At 38.4% G+C, this 25668-nt stretch overlaps 1 protein-coding gene across 1 annotated transcript in view; it reads left to right on the forward strand.

Moving 5' to 3' along the window:
• The window catches only part of Bmp5 (bone morphogenetic protein 5), a 122350-nt gene that overhangs the window by 42678 nt on the left and 54004 nt on the right, over positions 1-25668 (forward strand). The window contains exons 2-3 of the mRNA XM_057767494.1: positions 6817-7009; positions 20325-20473. Coding sequence (XP_057623477.1) covers positions 6817-7009; positions 20325-20473 — 342 coding nt within the window. The remainder of the gene's footprint in view (positions 1-6816; positions 7010-20324; positions 20474-25668) is intronic.

Raw genomic sequence — 25668 nt, forward strand, 5'->3', positions numbered from 1 at the left:
CCTCTTCTTCTTGAAGGGAAGTAGTTCTGAGTTGGGCAAGTGGCTCACATGTGTAGGGTCAGCACTAATGTGGTTGAGCCAGGATCACATGAGTTTGAGGTCAGCCTGGGTTCCATTGCCAGGCAATGCAACCAAACAGAACAGCCTCATGGAAACTTCTCCCAAATCACCTGTCGCATACTCATGATTCCTTTTTAATACTCGAGTCCCTGTGTCATTTGCCTATTACATCTACTGGAAAAGGTCAGTAAACTCAACTTTGTTCATATGCAGATGTGTTTGCAGGATTCTGTTGTGTCCTGGGAACTAGTATAAAAAGGAGGGGGCGCCTCAGTGCATAGAGAAGGATGTATAGCAAGAATGATGGCTTGAGCATGTCAAAATGCTGGCCTTGGAAAAACTTACGCTTAGTCAGAAGTGGTAGTCATGATTCGGTGAAATTGTTGTCTTCAGGCTTGCATATGTAATTCCTGAACTCAGGAGGTTTAGGCAGGAAGATCACAAGTTTTAGGCCAGTTTTGTAAACACACACACACACACACAAAACCAAACAAACAATAACACAACACATTTAGGAGCTCGGATACAAAGAACATCACATTAGGAATTATAGGGCCTAGAGACTATTCTTTTGCTTTGTAATTAACATTTTAGTATTGAGGAAATTAATATTTTACCTATATTATAGGAAGAAAATGAAGATACTATGTTGTTGAATCAACTAAGGCAGAAGCAAAATTTTAGACCTATTCATTTTATTAAGCCAATCACCAATTTGTTTATTGCTTTCATTGTTTATGATTAATTATTGAGACAATGGTAGATGTTAATAGCTATGGTCATAGTACTCTAAATAACCCTGAAGGGCACTCAGTTCTATTGTCAATGAATCCATTGTCATCCATTGTCAAGCCTTTCCTTCTTTAAGAACTAATCATTTGTGTTTCTAAACTCTCAACAATTTTAAAACAAAACACCATATTAATACTGGATCATTTATTGAATTTCTTAAATTTCAAAATTACATTCATCTTGATTTGTATTCATGAGCATTTAGGAATATGACAGAGTGCAACAATTAGGAAATATGAATAACAACTGACGCTGGGCTTTGCAACATTTAAGGAGACAACGAATTCTTGAATTCTCACACCACGGTGGTGCTAAGAGGCTCCAGGCTCTCCTGGAATCTGGGGTTTGCCCCACTTCGGGAGTGATTGTCCATTTACAGAAAACCTGCACATAGGCATTCTTGACCAATAAATAGGTCGTTACAAGTTTTTGTTTCTCAGTGGACCTGGGAAGGAGTTCTTGAAAAGTCATGCAGGTTAGCGTTCATAGCAGCTTTACACTTTCTCTTCTATACTTTCGTCAGCTGGCCATCCTCTCGGAGAGTGTTGCTTGTGTCCTGCTGCCTACCCCTGCTATTTGTGTCTTCTCAGATGCAGCTCATGTGTTGGATATTAAGACAGACTGTCCAAGGTTGTATCTTCTTAAAACTGCAATAAATTGCTAGATAAACTGTTATCCCTTGTCAATTAATTTCCTTCACCAGTTACTGCAGACACGGAACCATTTAGATCAGGACATGTTTTCCCAGTTTCCAACAGTGTCCAGATCACCAAGCAAGGTATTTGCTTTGGGACTAAATATACTTATCTCAATAAAAAATGTCTTTGACATGTGCATCTTGAGCAGAAGCAGCTTCATATTTATTTCAGGATTCTGTGAATTTACAACTTTTAAGCTACAGTTCGGTCTGCAGCTTCATCCTGGTACCCAAGAGGCAGAGGCAAGCAAAGCTCTGTGAGTTGAGACCAACCTGGTCTACATAGTGAGCCCTGTGTCAAGAGTGGTGGCGGTGGCAGTGGTGGGGTTTGGAGGGATGGCTCAGTAATTAAGAGTACTTGTTGCTCGTGCAGTACCGGGTTTGGTTCCCACACACATGGTGGCTCACAGCCGTCCATAGCTCTATTTGCGCGAGATCCAGGTACCTCTTTTGATCTCTGCTGGTACCAGGTATGTACACAATGCATATGAATATACACATAAAACATTCATACGCATAAATTAAATAAGTAAATGTAAAGTAATTTAAAGCAATCTTTTACTATAAATACATTTTTATCATGGAATATGAATTCCTTGATTCAAATTTTACCTCTTGTATATGACCACATTTAAATGTTTGGCTTTAAAGCCAAACATAATAAGAACTTATTTATGTTGGTGTGTAATGTAGTTAAGTTTTCTGTTGCTCAACTCAGATTTGTGGTCTGGAGTTTCACATAGATAAAAATGTTTGGAGCATACATAAAGCCTAGGAGCAGAAGCAAGCTTAGTCAGCCCTTGTAATTCTGACTTGACTGTGGATGTTTAACACAGTTTGGATAGATATTTTCTTTTTTGGTGTGTGTGTATGTGCACTCATTAAAACAAATGTTTGGAGTTTTTTTTTAAAGAACATCAGTAGCAATCATTAGCTCAGATAAACAATTCTTTTTTTATTTTTTTGGATTTTCGAGACAGGATTTCTCTGTAGCTTTTGGTTCCTGTCCTGGAACTAGCTCTTGTAGACCAGGCTGGCCTCGAACTCACAGAGATCCGCCTGCCTCTGCCTCCCGAGTGCTGAGATTAAAGGCATGCACCACCATGGCCCGGCCTCAGATAAACAATTCTATGTTGATGGATTTGTTGATAATTCCTCATGCTACCACGTAGAATTGTCTACATAATCTTATCCATTGGAATACACAGGGTGTACCATCATATACCATATGAGTTTCTTTTTTAAATTTGGAACATTCTTGTGACATAAGCACTAACAGGAGAAGAATGTGTTACAAAGTAGAGTCGGTGTGTGATTGCCAGACAAATGCTCCCTGCTGAGCTTTGGATAGATGTCATCCGATACCATCATTTCCAAGGGCTGTAGTACTCTCTTTTTCAATACAATGATCATGGGAACTGACTGATTCAATCTGCTTCAAATGTAGTTATATTTTCCCCTACAGTTTTGTCCTTGTTTCATAAAAAAAAAAAATAATGTGTGTAAGTTTGGGGAATGAAATGGTCTCCACTAGAACACAGTGCTGTATCATGCCTTCTCCAATTCCTTTGGACAAATCTGAGTTTGATTTCAATAAGCTAGGTCCCTTATATTGATAGTTTTGTTTTCTGTATATAGTCATTAATTAATGGACTCTTTGTTTTTTATTATCATATATTAATTGTGCATAATAACAGATTGCCGTCTGGCATTTTCATACCTGTAGATGGTATATTTTGATCAGTCCTATTTGCCCATCCCTTTCCTGAGTCCTCTCCACCTTTGATTTCAATCCTCCTCCTGACATCCAAGTCTCTCCTTCTACTTTTATCTTTTTACAAAAGCTTTATTTTATTTTTGCTTACATGTGTGTATACATCTGTGTGAGAGTTTGGGCATAGGAGTAGTGTCTGCAGAGGCCAGATGAGACTGTTGGAGGCCCTGTTGCTGAAGTTACAGGCAACTGTGAGCCACCCAACATGGTTGAGGGAACTGAACTTCACAAAACCACCAAAACATTCTAAACCACTTGGGCAACTCTCCAGCCCCCTTTCAGGTACTTTTTCCCCCCTAATGACTGAATGAGATCCATTAGGGTATTGGGACTGCTTATGGGAACATTGGTAAGAGTTTGTTTACAGTGTCCTGGGCATTTCACCAGTTGCTACACCAATGAAAAAAATGGAGAAGCATCCACAGCAGTCTGCACAAATGCTGGCAGGAAGTAAGACAGAAGAAAGCTAAATTATAAATCCAAATCACTTTCTAAAATGGGCTCATTTGCCTCATTTAGAGAAAGGGCTTCTCACTTTCTCTGGACATAGGCTTTTGTTAGGAATAAAATAATGATATTTTAAGAAAACAAATTTCACCATGTTAAGTCATGCTAGTGCTGGTCAGATAGCCCCAAATCACCATTCCAGCAAGCTTTGGAGCACAGGAATGGCTTTGTCTCATCCCTTTATTTACTAATGCTAATTACAGAGCCTGATGTACAGGTAGGCAGAGGCCCCTGGGCTTCCTAAATCACCCACTTTGGTGGGAGATAGACACAAGATTCTTTTGGAAGACGAAGGCAAGAAATGTTGTGTGTTTTTGTCATGAGTCATTTCAGAGCTGTCTCTCATCTGGCTTTGGAACTCAAATGTCTCAGTGCCTCAGTTCTCCAGTATCAGATCTGGATGGTCATGATCTCCTCCCACCAATTCAAGCCTTTCTCTCTCTTAGATACCCAAGTTCCGAATACTTATAATAGAATCATGTTATACTTATAATTAGAATACTTATAATTAGAATCATGTCAATTGCTCTAAAGAAGATTCTATACCCTAACACATCTTTTTTTTGTTTTATAAGTAGTCTTTTCCATTAAATTTTTTTTATTGATTTTTTTGTGGATTTCACACCATGCATCCTGATCCCATTCATCTCCCCGTCCCTTCCTATCTGCCTTCTGCCCCTGCAACTCCCCCAAATAAAATAAATAAATAAATAAATTTAAAAGAAAAATGTCTCATTGTGCAAGCTGTAGTATGACACAATGAGCCACACAGTTACACTTTTTAGTCCATACATCTCTTACTTAACAAGTGTTCATTGCAATGAGTTATTGATCTGATTCGAGGCCTCTGGTTTCCGCTACACTATTGATATTGGGTCCTTGCTGGGACTCCCTTTGGATAACCTGTTGTTTCCCAGTGTCATAGAAATCCTGAAGCATTGTATCTGCAGGACTGGCCCTTTCACATGCTCCAGCAGTTACCAGATGGGGTGGATGTTGGGGTGGGTCAACTCACAGTACTGGTTCTGGGTCTGGCTGGTAGCTGAGTTGGTTAGTCCACCAGTTCTCTCTCATCCTCACCTCCAGGGCTAGTTCTCCAGCATTGCCCCGACTAGCTCAACCAATGCAGCAGGCAGCAGTAGGTGGAGATAGGTTCCCTGCTCGCATGCCCTCAGTCAGGCTCGCCTGCACCCATACCACCAGGACCAACAGAACTGCGTTGCCCAGGTGACGTAGAGGGCCACTCTCCAGAGTTCTGCAACTGATGAAGGGCAAGGCCAACTTTCCTACTGTCAAACCCCCAAGGTCAGATCTCCCACCTGGTGCAGGTGGTGAGGGGCAAGGGGGACGAGGGCATCTTTCCATAGCCCATGCCATCACATGGCAGATGAGGGGCAGTACCAGCTCTCCAGTTCTCATGACCTCAGGACCATCTCTCCCACCTGCCATAGGCGGCAAGGAGAAGGTGGGGTTGATGAGGGCATCTCTCCTCGGCCCATGCCACTACAAGGCAGATGAGGGGCCGGACCAGCTCTCTCATGCTCATGCTCTCAGGGCTGGCTCATCTGCACCGGTCAGTGGCATCAGCTCGATTGCTAACACAAGTTTTAAAATTTATGTCTGGCCCTTGTATGTATTATTTTTATCTTTTTGCACTAAAATTTTAACAATGAAACAAATCATTGGGAAAATTTTAAATTACTGTTGACAGTAATTATGAAATGCCTAAGAGATTGTGTATTGTAGCAGATTATGCTTTGTTTTCCCATTATCCCATATTATTCTAAGTAATTAAGATTTTGAAAAATCAATAAGCAGAGAAAGAAACTTAAGTCCATCAAATAACAGCAAATGCCACTAAATGAATCCTTTTTGTAGCTAACTCATTGGGGAAGCTGTGGCAGCCACTCGGAGACTGTGTCAGACAGTACACTAAGTCATATCATGTTACAATATACTTGAAATTTACTGTTCTAAATCCTTCAGCATTTTTTTACTGTTCTCAGGAGATCAATATCTTTTATTTCATTTGCGAGAAAGGTAGCTAAAAGGGAGAACTGGTCTCCTCTTCACCCTGAGTGAGATGAGACAGAGGTCTTTAGACTTTACGTTTTGCTAGAACAATCATTCATGTAAAAGCCTTAAAGTCGAAGAAAATATTTCATTCACAGAAGTAAATGAGTAAATAAATATCCCTTATCTGGGGAAGTCACTTGGGAATTGATCTTTCTTGTGGTACACTTTGTGGTCGGGTGGAGGGGGCTGTTCTGGTACATGTCTCATAGAAGAATGAGTCCTGCTTACTGTGTGTTTTCCAAAGATGGAAGAAGGATTTTGGATTTTTTTTTCTGTAAAAGAATGAGCACCATTAGCTGACTTATCTTTAAGGTGATTGACATAGGACAGTGAACACAACACATCACTTCATACAATCAAAGTGTCACATTATGAACACAAATGCTGTTTTTATGGCTCGTCTAAAAATAAATTTGGTTTAAATCAAAAAAAGAACTGGCTTATTTATTTGTCTCCGAAACTGTCACCAATAAGGTCCTGTGTTACAGACCCCAGCCCTCCTTCTCTTTCTTCTGTGGCTAGGATAATGTTACCAGCACCTTCGCTTGGGACTGTCAGGCTTCCATAGCATCTTTTAAATTCCTGCATGAAACCTATGTTCTGGCGCTGGACGCGTATTGGCAATCACTTTACAACCTTCATTTTTAAAAACATTTTTGGATAGTCTTTCCATTTAGGGTCCAGGAATTTGTATAAAACCAGACAGTTATATTGCATTTGAACTAAAAGGCTATTGGTTTGTGGAATTTCCTTTTACTGGAAACACATATGGGTCTGTGGTTTTAGTGTTTTCACGGTTTTATACTATCCAGTTTGTTTTCATTTTAAAAGGTGGAGAATTTATCATTAATTTCCATATTTTATAAAGAGCTAACATTTTTCCTTTCTTCATTCCTTTAATTTTTTTCAGTTGAAAGAGACAAGGACTTTTCTCCTCAGAGAAGGCATTACAAAGAGTTTCGGTTTGATCTGACCCAGATCCCGCATGGAGAAGCAGTGACAGCAGCTGAATTCCGGATATATAAGGACAAGAGCCACCAGCGATTTGAAAACGAGACCATTAAGATCAGCATATATCAGATCATCAAGGAATACACAAATAGGTATCAACTTTATGTTAATTGTTTATCCTAGCAAACAAAAAGACTGAGTTTTAGTTTAAAAGCCATTGAGAACCTATAAGATGCACAGCATATTTTCTTGGGTGAAGGGAGATACCGAGCCAGGCAGAGGCCCACTGGGAAGGAAAAATAAGGAGCTGGTGAGATGGCTCAGCAGTTAGAGCTTCAGTCTTGTAGAGGATCATGATGTGGCTCCCAGCACCCATATCAGGCAGTCACAACCACCTTTAACTCCAGCTCTGGGAAATCGGAACCTTTCTCCTGACCTCCTTTGGCATCTGATACACAGGTGCATGCAAACACACAGACAGACACACATATACATGAATGAAATTTGAAACTAAGTCTGAAAACCAAAAAACATTAAAAATTTCTCCTATATTTTACATATTTTTCTATTATTGACGTGTGTACCAAAACAGTATAACAATTCTCTCTATAGTCTTTCTTGGGCTTTTATTTCATTTTGTAAATTTGTCTTTCAGTCCAGAAAATTTGCATTTTATTCTATCTACATAAAACTTTCTTATAAAATTATTTAAATAATGTAGTACTCTTGTAGTCAGAGAAGGACTGATTTGCTAGGGAGGGGGTGGGATATTATGCAATTAGTTATGTGAATTTTCAATAAAGATAGTTCTGTTTATGTTAGAATCTGACAGCCAGCCAGTATATATTCTGTCTAAGGATATTTGAGAACTGTGTGCAAACAGATGATAGACTGAAATATTTAATATGTGAAAATATCACTGATAACGGAAGGCAAAGGAACTGTAGAGGGGCCTTAGGCATGTTTTCTGATCTTCAATTGAACACAGAAGTCATTTGCGTAACACCTTTAATCGATGATTAGTCAGTTATCTTTGTTGGACAATTGACATGTTATAGCAAGATGCTCTTCATCTGCCAGTAGTTTCTTTCTCATGAGACCAAACCTGTCTTACGGTGAACTACTATATCCTTTGGTGAGGCAAATACTTAAGGGTCAGTGTCTTGTTCCTTTTTATTTTGATAACTAGAGTTCCATAATGTTTAGGTTTTTTTTTTTTTTTTTTTTTGGTATTCATCTGTAATCATTTCCCAAAGAACATTCCATTAGTCTCTCACCATACTCAGTGAAGATAAAAAGCTGATGTCACATACCTCTGTTAGACAGCCTGGAGAAGGCTCATAATACAAAACAGAAAGTCTTAGGCAGGCTCATGGTTAAAAAAGGCTATTAATTTTCTTTTAACTGATCTTCTTTAAAATTATTAGTTAATAAAATTTTTGATGTGTAGCACTTATTACTATTCTAAGGAACACTAATTAAGGAAAATTGTTTTTAATAAATATTACTCTATATGCATTGATATTTTATATCTTATTTTTTATTGTTTTTATTGCTCTATATATTCTTCTCTGCTCTTCTCCCTCCATTTCCCCTCTCCTTCTACCCTCCATCATGGTCCCTATGCTCCTAATTTACTCAGAAGCTCTTGTCTTTTTTTACTTCCTATGTAGATTAGATCCCAAAGAGGATCTTAGGGTCCTCTTTGTTGTTGTCTAGGTTTTCTGGGATTGTGAATTGTAGGCTGGTTTTTTGTTTTTGTTTTGTTTTTTTTTTGTTTTTTTTTTTTGCTTTATGTCTAAAAGCCACTTATGAGTGAGTATATGTGGTATTTGTCTTTCTGGACACTCAATATGATGTTTTCTAGATCCACTCATTTGCCTGCAAATTTTAAGATGTTACTTTTTTTCTACTGTGTAATACTCTATTGTGTAAATGTACCACATTTTTCTTTTCCATTCTTTGGTCAAGGGCATTTAGGATGTTTCCATGTTCTGGCTATGCCAAACAAATGCATTGCTAATTCTAAGAGAACTAATAAGAAATCAGAAAGATCCATGTCATTTTCTTTTTTTAAAAAATGTTTATTTATTTATTATGTATACAATATTCTGTCTGTGTGTATGCCTGCAGGCCAGAAGAGGGCACCAGACCTCATTACAGATGGTTGTGAGCCACCATGTGGTTGCTGGGAATTGAACTCAGGACCTTTGGAAGAGCAGGCAATGCTCTTAACCTCTGAGCCACCTCTCCAGCCCCCCATGTCATTTTCTTAACCTTAGTAATTGTTGGCCATGGGTGATATATATATATATATATATATATATATATATATATATATATTTAAAAATCTTACTATAGTGCTGCTTTTGATCATTGATTTTTTTTTTTTTGTTCTTTTTGAGACAATGTCTTGTCAAGGCTAGTTTAGAACTTACAGATCTATGTCTGCCTATCAAGTGATAGGATTTCAGGTGTGGCTCATGACATCCAACCCGTGGTTCTTCTCACAAAATTAAGGCACAGGGCCGCTATATGCCCGACAAAACATCTGTTTGGTGCTAAGTAAGGGTAGCATACTTTAAAGCTAAGTGAAATTTGAAAATAGTATTTTGAGCATTAGTTAATATTTCCACAACTATATAATTTCTTTTTACTTGTAGCTATTTTTCTACAATGGAAGGTAGAGTATTGTAAACACTTGTTTTTATCATCAGAACTACTAACTTGTTTGATTTGCGTTAATATTTTGACATTGCGATTATTTATGGTGGGGAGTCATGTATATTTAATATGTATTAAGTTGTACTTTGTTATTTAATATCTCAAGTCTTTTTCAAAATAACCCTTTATATACCTGGTCTTATTCATTGGGAATATTTTATTTTGATTGAATCTTAATATAGACTTTTTTATTGGCTAAAACAAAAAGACAACTTTTATTCAGGTCCTGTATAGTTTTGACCCCTCCATAGGTCAAAAGTGTGATCTTTGGCAGGGGGACTGTTGAGAGGTGCCCTAGGTCTTTAAGAGGCAATGGGGACTTTACCAGAGATCCTTATTCAATTGGGAGTATGGCCTAGAAGAGGAATGTGGGACCTTTACCCTGTGTTTTTCCCTACACTGACTCATGGCTGATGAGTAGATGGTTCAGTCACAGGATCCTACCACTGTGTATTCCTTCAGACAAGGCTCCAAAAGCCAATTTGACCAAGACTGACTCTGACTGAAGCTGGTAAAATTACAAGTCTGAACAACTCTCTTCTATTTATATGTTTATTATTTTAAGTATTTTATTATAGTAATGGAAAACTGACCAGTACACGTCAATTGCTTATTTTCTTCAGGATAATTTTTCATGCACACACGAAGAGAGAGAGAAAGGGAGAAGGATAGAGAGAAACAACTTTATGTTACATATATGCTAAGTAGAATTCCCAACCACTCCTTAGTAAGAAGGACCAACATAAAATATCAGGATTTAAAAATAAGTTTCTCATGTATTTCTCAAACTATGGAAGGAATTTTTCCCCAGTGAAAACTAAGAATTAATTCTCTTTGTTTTCATATTGAATTTTTTCATACTAATTTGACTTTAATTCTGTGAGAAAAAAACCAAGTTAAAAATTCCTCTTTTCCACATTATATGATCACAGTTTTTGCAATACAAAAATTAATTTTAAAGTACAAATAAATCTTTGAAATAATTTATTCATGTTCCATATACATACATACATATGTACATACGCAATACACAAATGATATTCCTTAAAGATCTAAACAGAGGTAGGTAAATAAAATAGTGTCTCATGTTTTCAAAATACTTTCCATCTCTCAAAGCTTTCATCATCAGAACATTTTTAATGTAACCCTCAGAAGTAGTTGAAATTCACATGGACTGCACTTTCTAGCTCAGCGCCTCTAACTAGTACATATGCATTATCTTATGTGGGAGCTTGCTGTCCCTAAGGTACTGCTTTCCTGTGTGGGTGAGGATCCTTGCTATAGTTTAGAATGATGCTTTGAATATGTTTCACATTCGGGATCCCGGCTGGTCTAGTAACCAGCTAGTCTGTGACTCCTCTCTCAGTATAACGCAATCACACCGAAAAGCAGACAGAGCCATTCTATGGCCTCCTTTCCCACTTGTTTATTCTACAGAACTCGCAACTCTCTATTTCCTTCCTACCATCTCTTACATTCATGATTTATGCTTATGCATATTTAAATGCATGCAATTTAAAGACGTGTTCGGATAGGTATCCAAGTCTTTTTATTTCTTGCTCAAGAGGTAACACATTTTTCTATCATTTCATTTATTTGAGTCGTTTTATATAAAACCAACAGCTCCAAAATTCCATATAGAATGCACTGCTCTTCAGTCACACCTCATATATTGACATTATTGAGAAACGAGGTTTCCACACTATTAAATTTTCCAGATCATGCAGCTGAGTGCCACACGCACGCTTTTGTTGAGCGAGCACAGAGGACCCAAGGCAGAGTAAATAAGATCTCCAAAGCTCATAGCCTGGGGGACAAGGGATGTGGAGAGTCTGCCTCACACAGACTTTAATAACAATCACACAATGTGCTAAGAGCTATGATGTAAGTATGCACTAAGTGATGCGGAAGCATGAAGGAAGGGAAATGAGTTCTTCATGTGGGCGGGTGAGGGGCCTCAGGGGAGGGCGCTAGGTGCTTACCTTTCAGGATGAGTAGGAACATTTTATAGGCTGACGAACGGGTGGGTTTTAGCTTTAAAGTATTATGCATTGAAATGGTAGGAGACTTACATATCTAATCAATTAAATAATGCCCAAATAAAACGATCAACAGCGATGAACCCAGTGATGGTTCATTTAATGGACATTTCCTGTGTCTAGTGCTGTACTAAAGTGCTTCACTTGAACTAAAAATTACTCTCTCTCCCGTAATGAAAATGAGTTTTTTTTTTTAATAGAACTCTACATTTTTTTTTTCTAATGCTCTTCTATGGAAATAAATCTCTAGCCTTCACTGTAGTACTGTGTTAAGCTAGACTGCTCCACGCCATTGGCTACCTACTCTCCTCGGTGTGTTTCAGTTCATGGTCGGCTGTCATCGTTTCCGTTCACGGTCAGCTTCCCATTCACACTGTCTCTCCCCGTTTCTGCCTCTTTAAGATTTGGAATTCCTCTGTGGACATTCTTCCAAATGTATGTATGCTGACAGTTTCTACACTGGAAGATTTCCTGGTCCCTTGAGGATAGCAGAGCAGGGCCCTCAAAGGAGGCTGGGCTGACTGCGTTCAGTGCAGGACAGCACTCAAACACAACTTATATTTCTTATATACAGGGATCAAACTTGATTTTATCAGCGCTTCTCAGTTAGGGCCACATGGCTCCCTAGGGACCATTTGTCGATGTCTGAAGATATTTTTGGTTGTCACAATAATGGCGATGGTGTGAGATCTGTGTGGATGCTAGTGGCACCGAATGTGTGGATATTCTAAGTTTGCACAGTGGGTCCTGCTAAACCTTCTAAAAGATCCAGGGCATCTTAACTGACGAAGAATGATCCTCTCCCAAGTGTTCATATTTCCAAGGTGGGAAGTTCTGCTGCGTTAAAAGATTTCAGCTATAAGTCTGAATGTGGGAATGATTTGGTTCAGAAAAGAGCGGATCTGTTGATTTTTCCCTGAATGTTTCTCAGGTGGACCGTAAGACACAACACATTTTCATGAGCTCTGGAGAAGTTACCCTGGGCACAGTGTCCAATTCCTGGGGTTGAAAAATGATTGGACTGTCTGTGAAGTAATTTTATCTCCCTTTTTTTATTCACTTGGAGGAACTTCTGCGTATTTACTGGGTGGCACATAAAAATTAGTTTCTTTTGCAGGGTAACATAGGGTATAATGATACTTAAAATTTATCAAATATTAAAATTTATATATAATGTAAAACCCTACAATGTAAAAAATAATGACTTTCTTAGTATAAATCAAACTTAAAAATTATTTCAGTGGTATTTTCCATTAATTTAATATTACTCTTTTACCTTTTTAAAAAGACAGGATCTCTGTGGTCTTGACTGGTTTGAAAATCACTAGGTAGGTTAGGCTGTCCTCACACCCACAGAGATCTTCTTGTCTTTGTCTCCTGAGTGCTGGGATTAAAGGCATGTGCTATAATTCCTGGTTGTTTGACTAATTTTTTCCCTAAACATCTGAAATATAACAGAGTCAGATGTTCTGTAACAATGATCCTCATGATTTTTAGAATTTTAAAAGTCCATGTTTGTTTTGTATGATATAGTAAAAGTCAACTATAAACATCAATCAGTAAACAATGTAAACTTTAACCTTTTCCCCATATTTTCTTTTATTTTTTTTTGAGATTATATTATAACTACATTCTTTCCCCCTCTCCTTTCCTCCCTCCAAACCCTCCCATATACCACTACTTGCTGTCTTTCAAATACATGGTCTCCTTTTCACTATGTTCCATGCATATATGTATGCATAATATATGTATATATTCCTAAATATAACCTACTTGGTTTGTGTAATGTTACTTGTCTGTATGTTTTCAGGGCTGATATTAACTGGTGTACTCTTCCTGGAAAGGCTATTTTTCCCACTCTGCATTTCTTAGTCGCCTGTTTGTTGTGTAGCATTGAGGCCTCTGGGGATTCCCCGATCCACATTGGCATGTCCATTGGTGTCATCCTTGTTTAGCTCTTGTGTAGGCATATCATATCAGTGAGTCCTTATGGGTATAGTTTCTGACATCACTAGGAGACACCATCTCACAGTAAACTCCCTGATCCTCTGGTTCTTAAAAGCTTTCTGTTCCCTCTTCTGTAGTGTTCCCTGAGTCTTAGATGTGGAAGTGTATCTAGATATAACCACTGGGGCTGGGCAAACTTTTCAGAGAAAATTCAGAAATTTTAGTTTATTATTGTGACACATTTTGTTAACATGCTCAATGCTAGAACTGTTGATTAATTCCTCAATACCATGGTGGTGATGTTGACGAGAAGAGACATAGGAGGATTTATTTGTTTAGTAACTGATTATGACTCCAGTTATGAGTTCCTGACCTGAGTTCCTTTCATCATGGATTGTGATATGGAAGAGTAAGTATCAGTATTTAGGCATCTGTGCTGGCCTGCCCTTGAGGTTCTGACAGGATATATTCTCAGCTGCAGCCACTAAGAGCACCTCCTATGCATATTCACTATTTCCTCTTTAAAAGGGGGGCCTGCCCACCTCCCATCTCTCTTTCTCTCTGTTTTTCTGCCTCCACCTCTCTCCTATCTTCTCTTCTCTTCTCTTCTCTTCTCTTCTCTTCTCTTCTCTTCTCTTCTCTTCTCTTCTCTTCTCTTCTCTTCTCTTCTCCCCTCCCCTCCCCTCCCCTCCCCTCCCCTTCCCTTCCCTTCCCTTCCCTTCCCTTCCCTTCCCTTCCCTTCCCATCTTTTCCCTTCCCTTCCCTTCATGAAAAACCCCTCCTACTTGATTTTGTAGCCACTTAAGCCCCCATATTACATGCTATTTTCCCTTTCCAATACTTCCACTTTCTCATTCACCTTTCAACCAATTGCATTTAGATTTCTAAAAGTCCATTTATTTTTTCTATCGTCTATTGATAGCTTCATTTCCCAAGGAGCTTAGAGACATGCTTTCTTTTTTCCTGTTTTCCTTAGTATATTAGTGAACTCTCTGTTTCATGTGTGAAAACTTCCAAGTTAAGTGATCGTTGATTTCTTGACGTTGCTATTGTGAATTACGAAAAGTGTGGGCACCTTAAAACAACAAGAGTTTATCCCCTTTTAGTCAAAGGACCAGCACAGTAGTAGAGCTTTTGACTAGCAGGCATGAGGTCCTAAGTTCAGGAAAAAATGTCAGATTAAAAACAGTGAGACCGAGTGACAGGTTTATTTTAGACTGTTCATAGGAAATGATTGGACTTTTCTACTACTCCCAGTGATAAAAGTTCTTGGTAGAGAAATTTTATACTTCAAAGGAATTCACACCTAATTTTGTGTTGACTTAGAGAGGGTTTAAGTTACAATCATGAATGGAATCACATGAATGAAATCACAGAATGGCCGCCATTGTATTCATTGATAAAATACTCGATTATCCTGAAGCAAATTTCATTGCCTGAAGGCAATGTAGAAGTTTTCCTATGAAGAGCGAAAGGAGAAATAAAAGAAATTCTAAGAAGAAAATAGTTTTGTTCAAAAATAGGAAAACATGTTGACACCTATGAAATCAATTGAATATTTATAACTTCAGAGGTGAACTAGAATATATGAATTTTTGAAACCACGCTTCTTTGTAGATTTGTCTTCTAGGGCATTACAGTTTGTGTCAGTGAAATGCAGACACTTAGAGCTTGCACAAGTCCCATGCTATGATTCCCCCTAAACATATGCATCAAATCTGTAGTTATTACTGATACTGAACATGTTAGAAAGATGTGTGAATTGATCTTGGATGGTACTCTTTCTTTTATGAAAAGATGATGTCATACAGTTTTAAAATAATAGAAAATATCACCCAAATGTCTACCTACAGAACATTGTTAATTTAACCTATCAAAATTACCCCCTTAGAGGGCTTTGGGGAGATATCTCTGCTGGTAGAGTGTTTACCACGTAAGCTTGAATACTTGAGTTTAGATCCCCACACCCATGGTAAAAAATAAAAATAAAAAGCTGGGTGTGGTGATGCACACTGCAGTCCCAGTGCTGAGGGGCAGAGGCAGGAGCATCTCTGGACCATCCTAGCTGACCTCTTAAAATCGATGATCTCTAGGCCCAGTGACAGACTCCATCTCAGAAAATAAAGTGGAGAGTGATTGAGGAAGGTATGTGATGTCAAGTTTTGGTCTCCAAATGCACGCACATGCACTTACATGGACACGTGTGTTGTAATAAGAGCGGCGAGGGCTGCGTCCCCGGCACCCGGCCGCCCACATGGCTAGCTTATGCCCCAAAATAATTACACGGAAACTGTATTCTTTTAATCACTGCCTGGCCCATTAGTTCCAGTCTCTTACTGGCCAGCTCTTACATATTGATCTAACCCATTCTAATATTCTGTGTAGCACAACGAGTTGGCTTACCAGGGAAGATCTTAACCTGCGTCTGTCCGGAGTGGGAGAATCATGGCGACTCCTGACTCGGCTTCTTTCTCCCAGCACTGTTCTGTTTACTCCGCCTACCTAAGGGCTGGCCTATAAATGGGCCAAGGCAGTTTCTTTATTAAATGAAAGTAACTCTCCTCCATCATTTCCCCTTTTTTTGTTTAAACAAAAAAGAAAGGCTTTAACTTTAACATAGTAAAATTACATATAACAAAATGGTTATCAAGCAACAATTACAGTTACAATATTTATATCTATTTTATCTTTTATCATAACTAAGGAAAACTATAACTATAACTAACCATTCTTCAACTCCATCAAAGACTCCAGAAGGATATAATATTACCTAAGCAAACAAGAGATCCAAAACTCTAGAAATGACAGAGACATCTCACTGCCTGTACAGTCACCCAAAGTTCTTTTGTACCATTGGGGCATCTGTCTTCAGCCTTCAGGCCCATAGTATCCAGCAGACTTTTCCATGAAACAGGAAATTCCAAAGACAGTTCAGTCACTTTTTGCTGTGTCCTGCAGAATGTCTCGCAGACTCTTTCATGAGTCAGGAACCCCAAAAGACCATCTCACCTTTAGGCAAGTTCAGTAGTCCTCTCTCTGTGGGTTCTTTGTTTCCAGTTCATGCATCAGTCCAGGCAAAAGCAGTTTTGTGCCCAAATGGCTAACCAACTCCATAAGGAGCCTCTTCGATGCCCATCTTCCTCTTGAAGTAGATTGGTGCTGCCAGGAGCAGACATGTCTCATTGTCCTGAAAAGTCCTAAGTTATTAAAACATTTAAATGCCATATTCTGCAGTCTTTGAAAGATATGAAGAATGCCTATCTAACTGAAATATATCTCTATATATCTAGAAAATCTAACTAACATGACTACAAATTTGACTATTATTGATGATTATCCACTAGCAACCTATATTTCCTAATTATACATTACATTTTTAAATGAACTACACAATCACAACACCTTAATCAAGATCAGAAATACATATACATATAACAAAATTGACCTTAAAATCCATACCAATGCAAATTATTCATACCTATATCATATCCCCCTTTAAATATAAAAGAACATTTATAAACCTTATTTGAGAACATGGGCGCAGTTTTTCTCTCCAAACTGCTTCCTGCTGAATGGGGGCGCTGTTATTCAGATCTTTCATGGTGTAACCTGTGTGTCAGGGTCATCTCAGTTGGCAGTTGAGTGAAGTAATTTTCTGAAGGTGTTCACAGCAACCTCTCAGGAGGGCGTGGTCTATCATACCATATCGGGATAGACGCAATCCATAGAGTCTCATCCTCTGTGAAAACAAAAGAAGACCCTCTCCAAAGCATCATATCCTTAGACCCATATTCTGAAATCATAATACCCTTATATCCATTCTGGTTTAGCTTGGCAGCCCATATAATGAAATGTCTCTCTGTACTTAGCTCCTTTACAGTCAAAAATTTTAAAGAAAACACAATAATACAAAGTATCCAGATTCTCTGTGAATTTTCCATTTTTACGTGGCTTATTTTTCTTTATTTCTTTTAATCTATAACTATCTGTACTCTGTCTCTTTAAAGACTTTACCCTTTTTTTAAGACATTAACTTTATTCTTTATATATATATTTTTCTCTCTCTCAAGCCTACGTACATTCATCCAACAGTGTCTGAATCAGTTCTATTGTGAATCTGTAATTTTTTACTATCCAGGAGCATTTCTTAAAATGTTAAGCATTTCTTAAAAACTTAAGTTGCACCATGTACAGATAATACGGTACCGCCTGTGTCCTGCTCAGTCCAAACCTTAACTGCGCTGTTATTATAGTAATTATGGTAGTTCCTGCCTGAGACCATCACAGTTCAGCATGGCGGCGCTGAGCCTGCTCCTGCCTCAGAGCCATTTGGTGCCCCTGGCCACACACAGTTTCAGGCACACAGCAGTCCACATTGCCATCAAGCAAGCCGTAGCACTTTACTCCAAATGCTCCATTTAAAAGCTCTGTCTCCCGCAGGAGCCAGACAGAGATCGTGATGGCGGCACAGCCCAGAAAGCCGGCATTTTAAAACAGCCAGTTTTTTCCTGTTGCTGAGTCAGGACAATTTCTTTGCAGCACGTAACCCAGAAACAGCAAAAAGCTTTCTTAAATTCTCTCTCTCTCCTTTTTAAGCCCTCTCATGTTTTACGTGGAGTTCATTAGCACGTTGGGTGCCACTCTGTTGTAATAAGAGCGGCGAGGGCTGCGTCCCCGGCACCCGGCCGCCCACATGGCTAGCTTATGCCCCAAAATAATTACACGGAAACTGTATTCTTTTAATCACTGCCTGGCCCATTAGTTCCAGTCTCTTACTGGCCAGCTCTTACATATTGATCTAACCCATTCTAATATTCTGTGTAGCACAACGAGTTGGCTTACCAGGGAAGATCTTAACCTGCGTCTGTCCGGAGTGGGAGAATCATGGCGACTCCTGACTCGGCTTCTTTCTCCCAGCATTCTGTTCTGTTTACTCCGCCTACCTAAGGGCTGGCCTATAAATGGGCCAAGGCAGTTTCTTTATTAAATGAAAGTAACTCTCCTCCATCACACGTGTACATAAATATGTGTGCATACAGAGATACACTCTAAATACAAAGCTACTTATGTTTATCTATTGTTTTCCAAGAGCTTCAATGACTGGAGCTATCAGCTTTGTAAAAATGATTGGGACACTATATCATATTTCAGAAGAGAGCTGTCTTGAAAGCTGTGCAACCCTTGAGTCTTTTCCAAGACACAGTGACTCCTGTTTAACCAATAAACAGTGTGGTTTGTTAAAAAGATTACAGCTTCAGAGACGCGTATCAGATGACTCAAAACTAAGGGCAATCCTAATTTTCTCATATTTTACTTATTCTATATATCTGATGGCCTTCTCAAGTTAGGAAAGGCAAAAATTTGATTGACATTGTCTAATGAGAATGGATAAAGGGGGTCCTGAAAACTCAAATGGCACTGTGTGGCGCTGCTCTGCCTCACCTCTTTCTGCTCATCAGAAGTCTGCAATATGCCAAACCACTTTCTGCGTCATTTCTCAGTGTCTACAGCCTTTATATGCTAAGTGTGCTGAGTATGTATAGTGTAATATTAGGTAATTAGATGATTTGATTGTCATATCCACTGAACTTAATTTCTCTGGTTACTGAGTGAAAGACATAGATCAAGTAAAATTGAAGAAGTGAAATATTGACTTAGAGTTTCACTTTCATGTTTGTTAAAAATACAATTTTTGAGTTTTCTATGTATGATTTATATAAATTTTTGTCTGTATTTTTGAGACATCTCTGAAGTGGCATTATACAACCTATCACAACACAGCTTTACTTTTATCTTTATAGAGTGTGCTCTACAAAAGATGTGGAAGAGTAGAAAAATCCATTTAAAAAATGATACTAGCGGTTTTTGTTGTTGTTGTTGATTTCTTTTTACTTTATGTTGGCAGAGTTTTGGTGTTTTACAACTGATTCATCTGAGCCCCGATTTCATTAATAAGACAAAATTCCAGAAGCAGGCACATTTAGCTCACCGTCTGATGGTAGTAGGGAAAGAACATATGAAACCATTCTCTACAATCCAACAAACATATGCTCATAACTTCATAGTAAAATCAAGATTCAGGATCTCTTCACAGATGTTAATTGTCACACCGTTCTGATTGTTCTAGTTCCTTTGCGCCTCTCTTCAGTGCCGTGATTGTTGCAAGGGAATGCTGACTCACAGAGGAAGTGACAGCGTCCCGCTGTGGGCCGTGCCTCCCCACTCATGAGACTCACCTCTTCATAAAGTGGCACACTTAGTGACTCCTTTTGGACTTCATTACCCATAAAACTATTATATTAAAAATGTGAAGTATAAGACAATTATCCCTAAACCAGATGCTGACATATCCCCTGCCCGGGCTCCTCCGAGAGTCTGCACTCATCCAATTTGGAGCAGCTACTTTCGTTTCTGTCTCAATTCATTTTAATAATTTTCTTTTTTTTTTTAAAAGGGGTACAAACAGATGTTGGTTGAAGGGAGCCCTTATGACCAGGGAACAAATTAAGACCATTAAGTTAGCATGAAATGACAACGAGAAACAGAAAAATAGAAATTACTTTCAGATATTCCTAATAGGTCCCAGGTTTGGGTTGGGAGGTGGCAATGTCTTACTGTTCATCATTGTGCATCCTCTGCTCCCTCTTTCTTTAACTCCTGTTACTTTTAAAGTGCCTTTAAAATGTTTTCACGTTCATAGGAGAAATTATGGGCTTCATTCAAAGCTTTTATTTATTTTTCATTCCTTTCTCCTTAGGGATGCGGATCTTTTCCTGCTGGACACAAGGAAGGCGCAAGCTTTGGACGTGGGCTGGCTTGTCTTCGATATCACTGTGACCAGCAACCACTGGGTGATTAACCCACAGAACAATTTGGGTTTACAGCTCTGTGCAGAGACGGGGGATGGTAAGTCCTGACCTAAATGTTTACAATGGCTTTGCTTAGACCCATGGCTTCTTGTGTTATTTAATCAATGCTTTATACCTACGCATAAGGCAATACACTCTTTAGGATAATGCCAAATGTTGATAAATCAACCCACGGAGCTGTACTTATTCTCTATACATGAATTGACTGGATTTGGGCGCCAGTGGGAACATGGTAAACAGTAGATACCACTTCTGCTCTAAGATTTTCAGGGTGGTGCTAAAGAAACCAGCAACACTACTGCAGTATAACCAATATGAAGAGTGCTAGGGACCTATGGCTTGGTCGTGGTTATGGGGACACATACAATTTTCCCCCTGAACATGGTAGGGAAAAAAGAACTAGAAATTAATAATACAAGGAAGGAGAAAGGTTGGAGTAATTGTCATGAAAAAAAATGCCCAAAGTTGTGAACATGCTGTGATATTTGGTGACAATTGTGACAATTGCTCTAGTGTCACCTATGGAAGGGGTCATTTTAGAAACCTTAGACAAAATTCTAATTCTTCTGTGCACACGTGTTCACCAAGGACCTACACTATGCGCTGTGTACATCAATGCTAGAGATAACAATGGCAGTAAGCGTATGCAGAAAAGGCTTCCTGAAGTTTGCCATCAGTAAGACCCAAAGTGGTGATCACTTCGTCGTGATGGTGATGTCATTGAGTCTGTCATGGTGTAGAGAATAATACAGTGAGCTGAAATAAGCTATAATCCTCAAGACAAGGAAGATATGATTAGTGGTAGAAGTTATAGGGATGGGCATTTCAAACAAAAGGGTCAGATTGTAGACTGTATAGCAAGAACCTTGGTCCCATCAGATAAAGACAGAGATGCTTAAGCCATTTTTTTTTTTCAGAGCCTTGTTAGCCCTTGATCACATAGAGTTCAAACATTGTCATTCAAACCTAAGCTTTTAGGTCACTCAAAATTATATTTGTCATGATAGGAGGGTAGAAGCTAATTATTCAATTGTATGTTAGGCTTGCTTTGTAATTTTAAATATTTATTTATTTTTTAATTTTAAATATTTAAAAATACCCTCTGTGGCTATTCATTTTCTTAAGCTCTATATCCTTCTAACATTACACTTAGGTTCAGAGAGCATGGATTTAAAGGTTATTTGATCAGAAGATGTTCTTATTTAAGTTTCACTGCCTTTGCTTTTTCCCAGAATCAGGAATTGCATCTAGAATGTAATCTACTTAGCTCTCCTGCTGTAGTAGACTGTTGCCTTAATGGACTTCACACTTACACCCAGTTAGGGTCTGTCTTGGTCTCTTTCAAAGAAAGTAATAGTTGTATGTATTAAGATTTCCTGGTGATCCTGCTTCACTGATAGCCAGCTTTATAGCCTGTTTCTGACATCCTAAACAATGCTCTGACTCTAAGGACTGTGTGTGGAATGAGGTTGATAGCCACAAATTAGATATGTCACAAGGTTAATCAAGCAAATGTTTCATGTGCCTTCAGATCTTGATCTAAAAAAGTAGTTCCTACCAAAAGTGTTATTGGATAAAGCCTTGGGTTCTTCTGACTCCAATGAAAACTTTCCCACAGATTTTCATTTGTGATACCAAAATTAAAAATTTTGTAAGCAATTCAATTATGTTGGACTGTAGGATGTTTTCTAATTATGGATTTGAAATTATTGTTGAAAATCCTCAAGTTTAAGCATTATAAATATAAGCCAAAAAAGAATATATTTAGATGAGTTTCCAATAATTCTCACAGCCTTAGACTACTGAACACTTATGGTCAGAAATGTGACTGGGAAATCAGCATTGTGGGGGTAGAACCCATTGTTTCCTCCTTGGTATGTGGACCAAAGGAGAGAAATTAAATTAGTTGTGTGTACTTATCCATGTGTTCTCCCAGGGGATATGCCTGAAATGTCTAACTAAACAAATCAAGAAATCTATGAAACATGATCAGCCTGTTTGTTTTCTTTTAATTTCCACTCCTTCTCTTACCACACATGCATTTTTTTGAAGTTTTGCTTTTTTTTCATTCTTTGCCTCTATTGCTTTTCTATTTATTTCGCTATTTATACAATTTAATTTCTGTTCTACTGTCTATTCCTTTTCTTTCTAAGAACTTTATATATTGAGTTTCTACTTGCCCATATTTATTTCTCTTATACTTCACAAGTAATATGTCTTCAAGAATTATTATATTATTTATTATTTTGAACCTAAAATAAACTAGCATTAAAGTCTTTCAAATACTTCAAATTTTTAGAATTTGAGTGTTAATTTGGAGCCTACCTTTTGGTAGTTTTCCTTGTCTCAATAGAAGTCAAATGTGAAGAATATTAAAATAGTTAAATATGACAGACTTTCTGGTCTTTCATGCATAAATAATCTTTAAGACATTTTTTTTAAAAAATAAAATAATAAAGGCCAGAAAGGAAATACTTATTCAATATGATCACACTGGTAAGAAGTTCAAAGGCATTTGAACTTGCCCATCCAAGTCTATCTCCAGGGTCTTGACATGAGGATAAGGTTTAAATAGGAAGCGAGGGACACACTTAACAAAGCGTGACCACCAGGTATGGTCACTCGTCCAGCACTGTCTCAGAACCAAGTGTTTTTTTTGAGGTTAGTCTCTATTCCAACATCATCTGGCAAGTTCTTTATTTGGCTGCCAGCAGGGCTTTGGCGCTTTTCTCTTTCTGCAGAAGATTTTTGAGAAATTCTCATTTCTTGGGGTCTATTCTTTCAATGGTATAAATGAAGGGAGAATAATGATCTCTTTACCATATTAACCCCCTAACCCCATACAGGCTAGATATGTTTTCCCAGTCTTGGGGTAAAATATGTTTATGTGTAATGCTTGAGGAGATGGCTCAGCAGTTAAAAGCACTTGTTGCTTTTGCAGAAGACCTGGATTCATTTGCCATCACCCACACGACAGCTCACAATACTCTGTAACTCCAGTTTTGGGGCTGTTGACCTCTTCTGGCTCCCCATGTGTACTTCATGCATGTGGTACATGGATCTATGTGCAAACAAGCCACCCATACACATAAAAATAAAGTAAGCCTTTAGAGAAACATGCCTCTGTTTGAAACAAATATTATAGGCAGAATATACGTAAGAGTTAATGTTAGAACATACTCAGTTAGCAGCAGGTTACCCTGAATAAGAACTATTTCTGCACAAGCCCTTGGCAGATCCATCTCTTTAGTTTGACACAGAGTCTCACAGTGAAGGCTAGGTGTTCTTTAAACATATGATCCTGCTTCAAGTTTTCAAGTGCTGAGATTGTGGGTAAACACTATCATGCCTAGGATGGCTTTGTTTCAGTTCTGGTGACTTCCTTTCTTGCCTCTGACCACTATTCACAAAAACAACAGATTAACTATCTAGTTGCTCCTTTTTTCGGGTCCCTCATCACTGGGACTGGATTTGATTTTAACCAGAAGTGGAGTATGTATGGCTTTGGAAGACTGAGGACCCTCCTGGTAAATTAGTTTTATTAACTGCGGTCTCATAGCAAATATATATGTGACATTATTTTCCTGTAACTAGAAATAACCAGATGTTTCAGCTCTTTACAGTCTTACTCATTCCCAATGATGGTGTATATTCTCAGAGTTCTCAATTAAATTTTATTTATCCTTTCCTGTAAAGAAAAATGGCAAACAGAACATTACTTCAGAGCCAAAAGACCATCATTTATTTGCAATTTTCCATTATGAATGTACTTTTTAAGCAAAATATTTTGTTTTGTTGAGGCATGGCCTTATGTATCCCAGGCTGGCCTCAAGTATATTAGATGGCCAAGGAGACATTCATTGTCTTATCCTCTTGCCTCCACTTCTGAAGTGTTGGAATTAAGATAAGTGCCCCTACCCCAGGTATATGTGGTGTTGGGATAGAATTCAGGCTTTCCTGCATGTTAGACAACCATTCTATCATTGATTTGCATCTACACACCCAGCTTAGGGGTAGGGTCTCAAGAAACAGAGGTGAGGAGAGAGAGAGAGAGAGAGAGAGAGAGAGAGAGAGAGAGAGAGAGAGAGAGAAACAGAGAAAGAGAATTTTGGTGGTGTGTTTGGTGGTGTGTTGGTGTGAGGAGTGGCAGTGGGAAGTGGAAGAAACTGGAAGGGTGATTTATTCCTGGGCAAGGAAACAATGTCCGTAAATATAGAGCTCAGCAATGGTGTGTTCTCTCAGGAAAGTTAACCATCTAGAGCTGGGTAGAACAACTTTCATGCACAAAATTGGCTGCAGATGCTATTAAAAAGGTGAACAAAAGCCGGGCGGTGGTGGCGCACGCCTTTAATCCCAGCACTCGGGAGGCAGAGGCAGGGGGATCTCTGTGAGTTCGAGGCCAGCCTGGTCTACAAGAGCTAGTTCCGGGACAAGCTCCAAAGCCACAGAGAAACCCTGTCTCGAAAAACCAAAAGAAAGTATAGTTGTCACTTTTATCAGTCAAAGGAATCAATTTGGATTGCGTGTTTGAATGAATATCCATTTCATAGTGTCAGAAATTGTGCATCTCTCACTTACAGTTGTATCTACCACGCTTGGCACAATGGATACATGTATTAAAAAAAAAAACTTATGCCACAATTAATGACCTGACTTCCCAAGACCCGTATGGTAGAAGAACTGAATTGATTCCTGCAAGTTGTCCTCTAACCTCCATGAATATTCCATGGAATGCACAGCCCCCAAACATATACACATGCACACAAAACTAAATGAATAAAATGCAATAAACTATACTCAAAAAACCTACTTTGAAAGTTAAATAAGGCCTTTGTGGCCCACATGTCAACAAGAGTGAGCCACAGTCTAGTTAAATAGCTTCAATCATAAAGTGAGGAGAAAGTCAGTGAGATATACTATTGGATTTTATTTTCACTCTCCTGTAAAGAAAAATGGTCTAAATATATTTTAGAAATCAAGAGGCTATTGAAATAAAAAGCAGCATTGTGACTCAGAGAACCTGTGGAAACTATGCCTGTTTGTGAAATAATCTTTTTAGAAATTTGACAAATGAACTGCAATGGATCTGTCATGAGAGTTTAAAGATATTTTGTTGAAAAATTTTCATGCTTAACAGATGATTTTTGGAGCTTCATTTGCTTGTTTCCACAAAACAAAGCAAATATTTCAAACATATCTCCTTTTTTTTCTTGCAAAATCCAGAGACTCTCA

The sequence above is a fragment of the Chionomys nivalis genome, chromosome 4 (assembly GCF_950005125.1).
Source record: "Chionomys nivalis chromosome 4, mChiNiv1.1, whole genome shotgun sequence".
NCBI lineage: Eukaryota > Metazoa > Chordata > Mammalia > Rodentia > Cricetidae > Chionomys > Chionomys nivalis.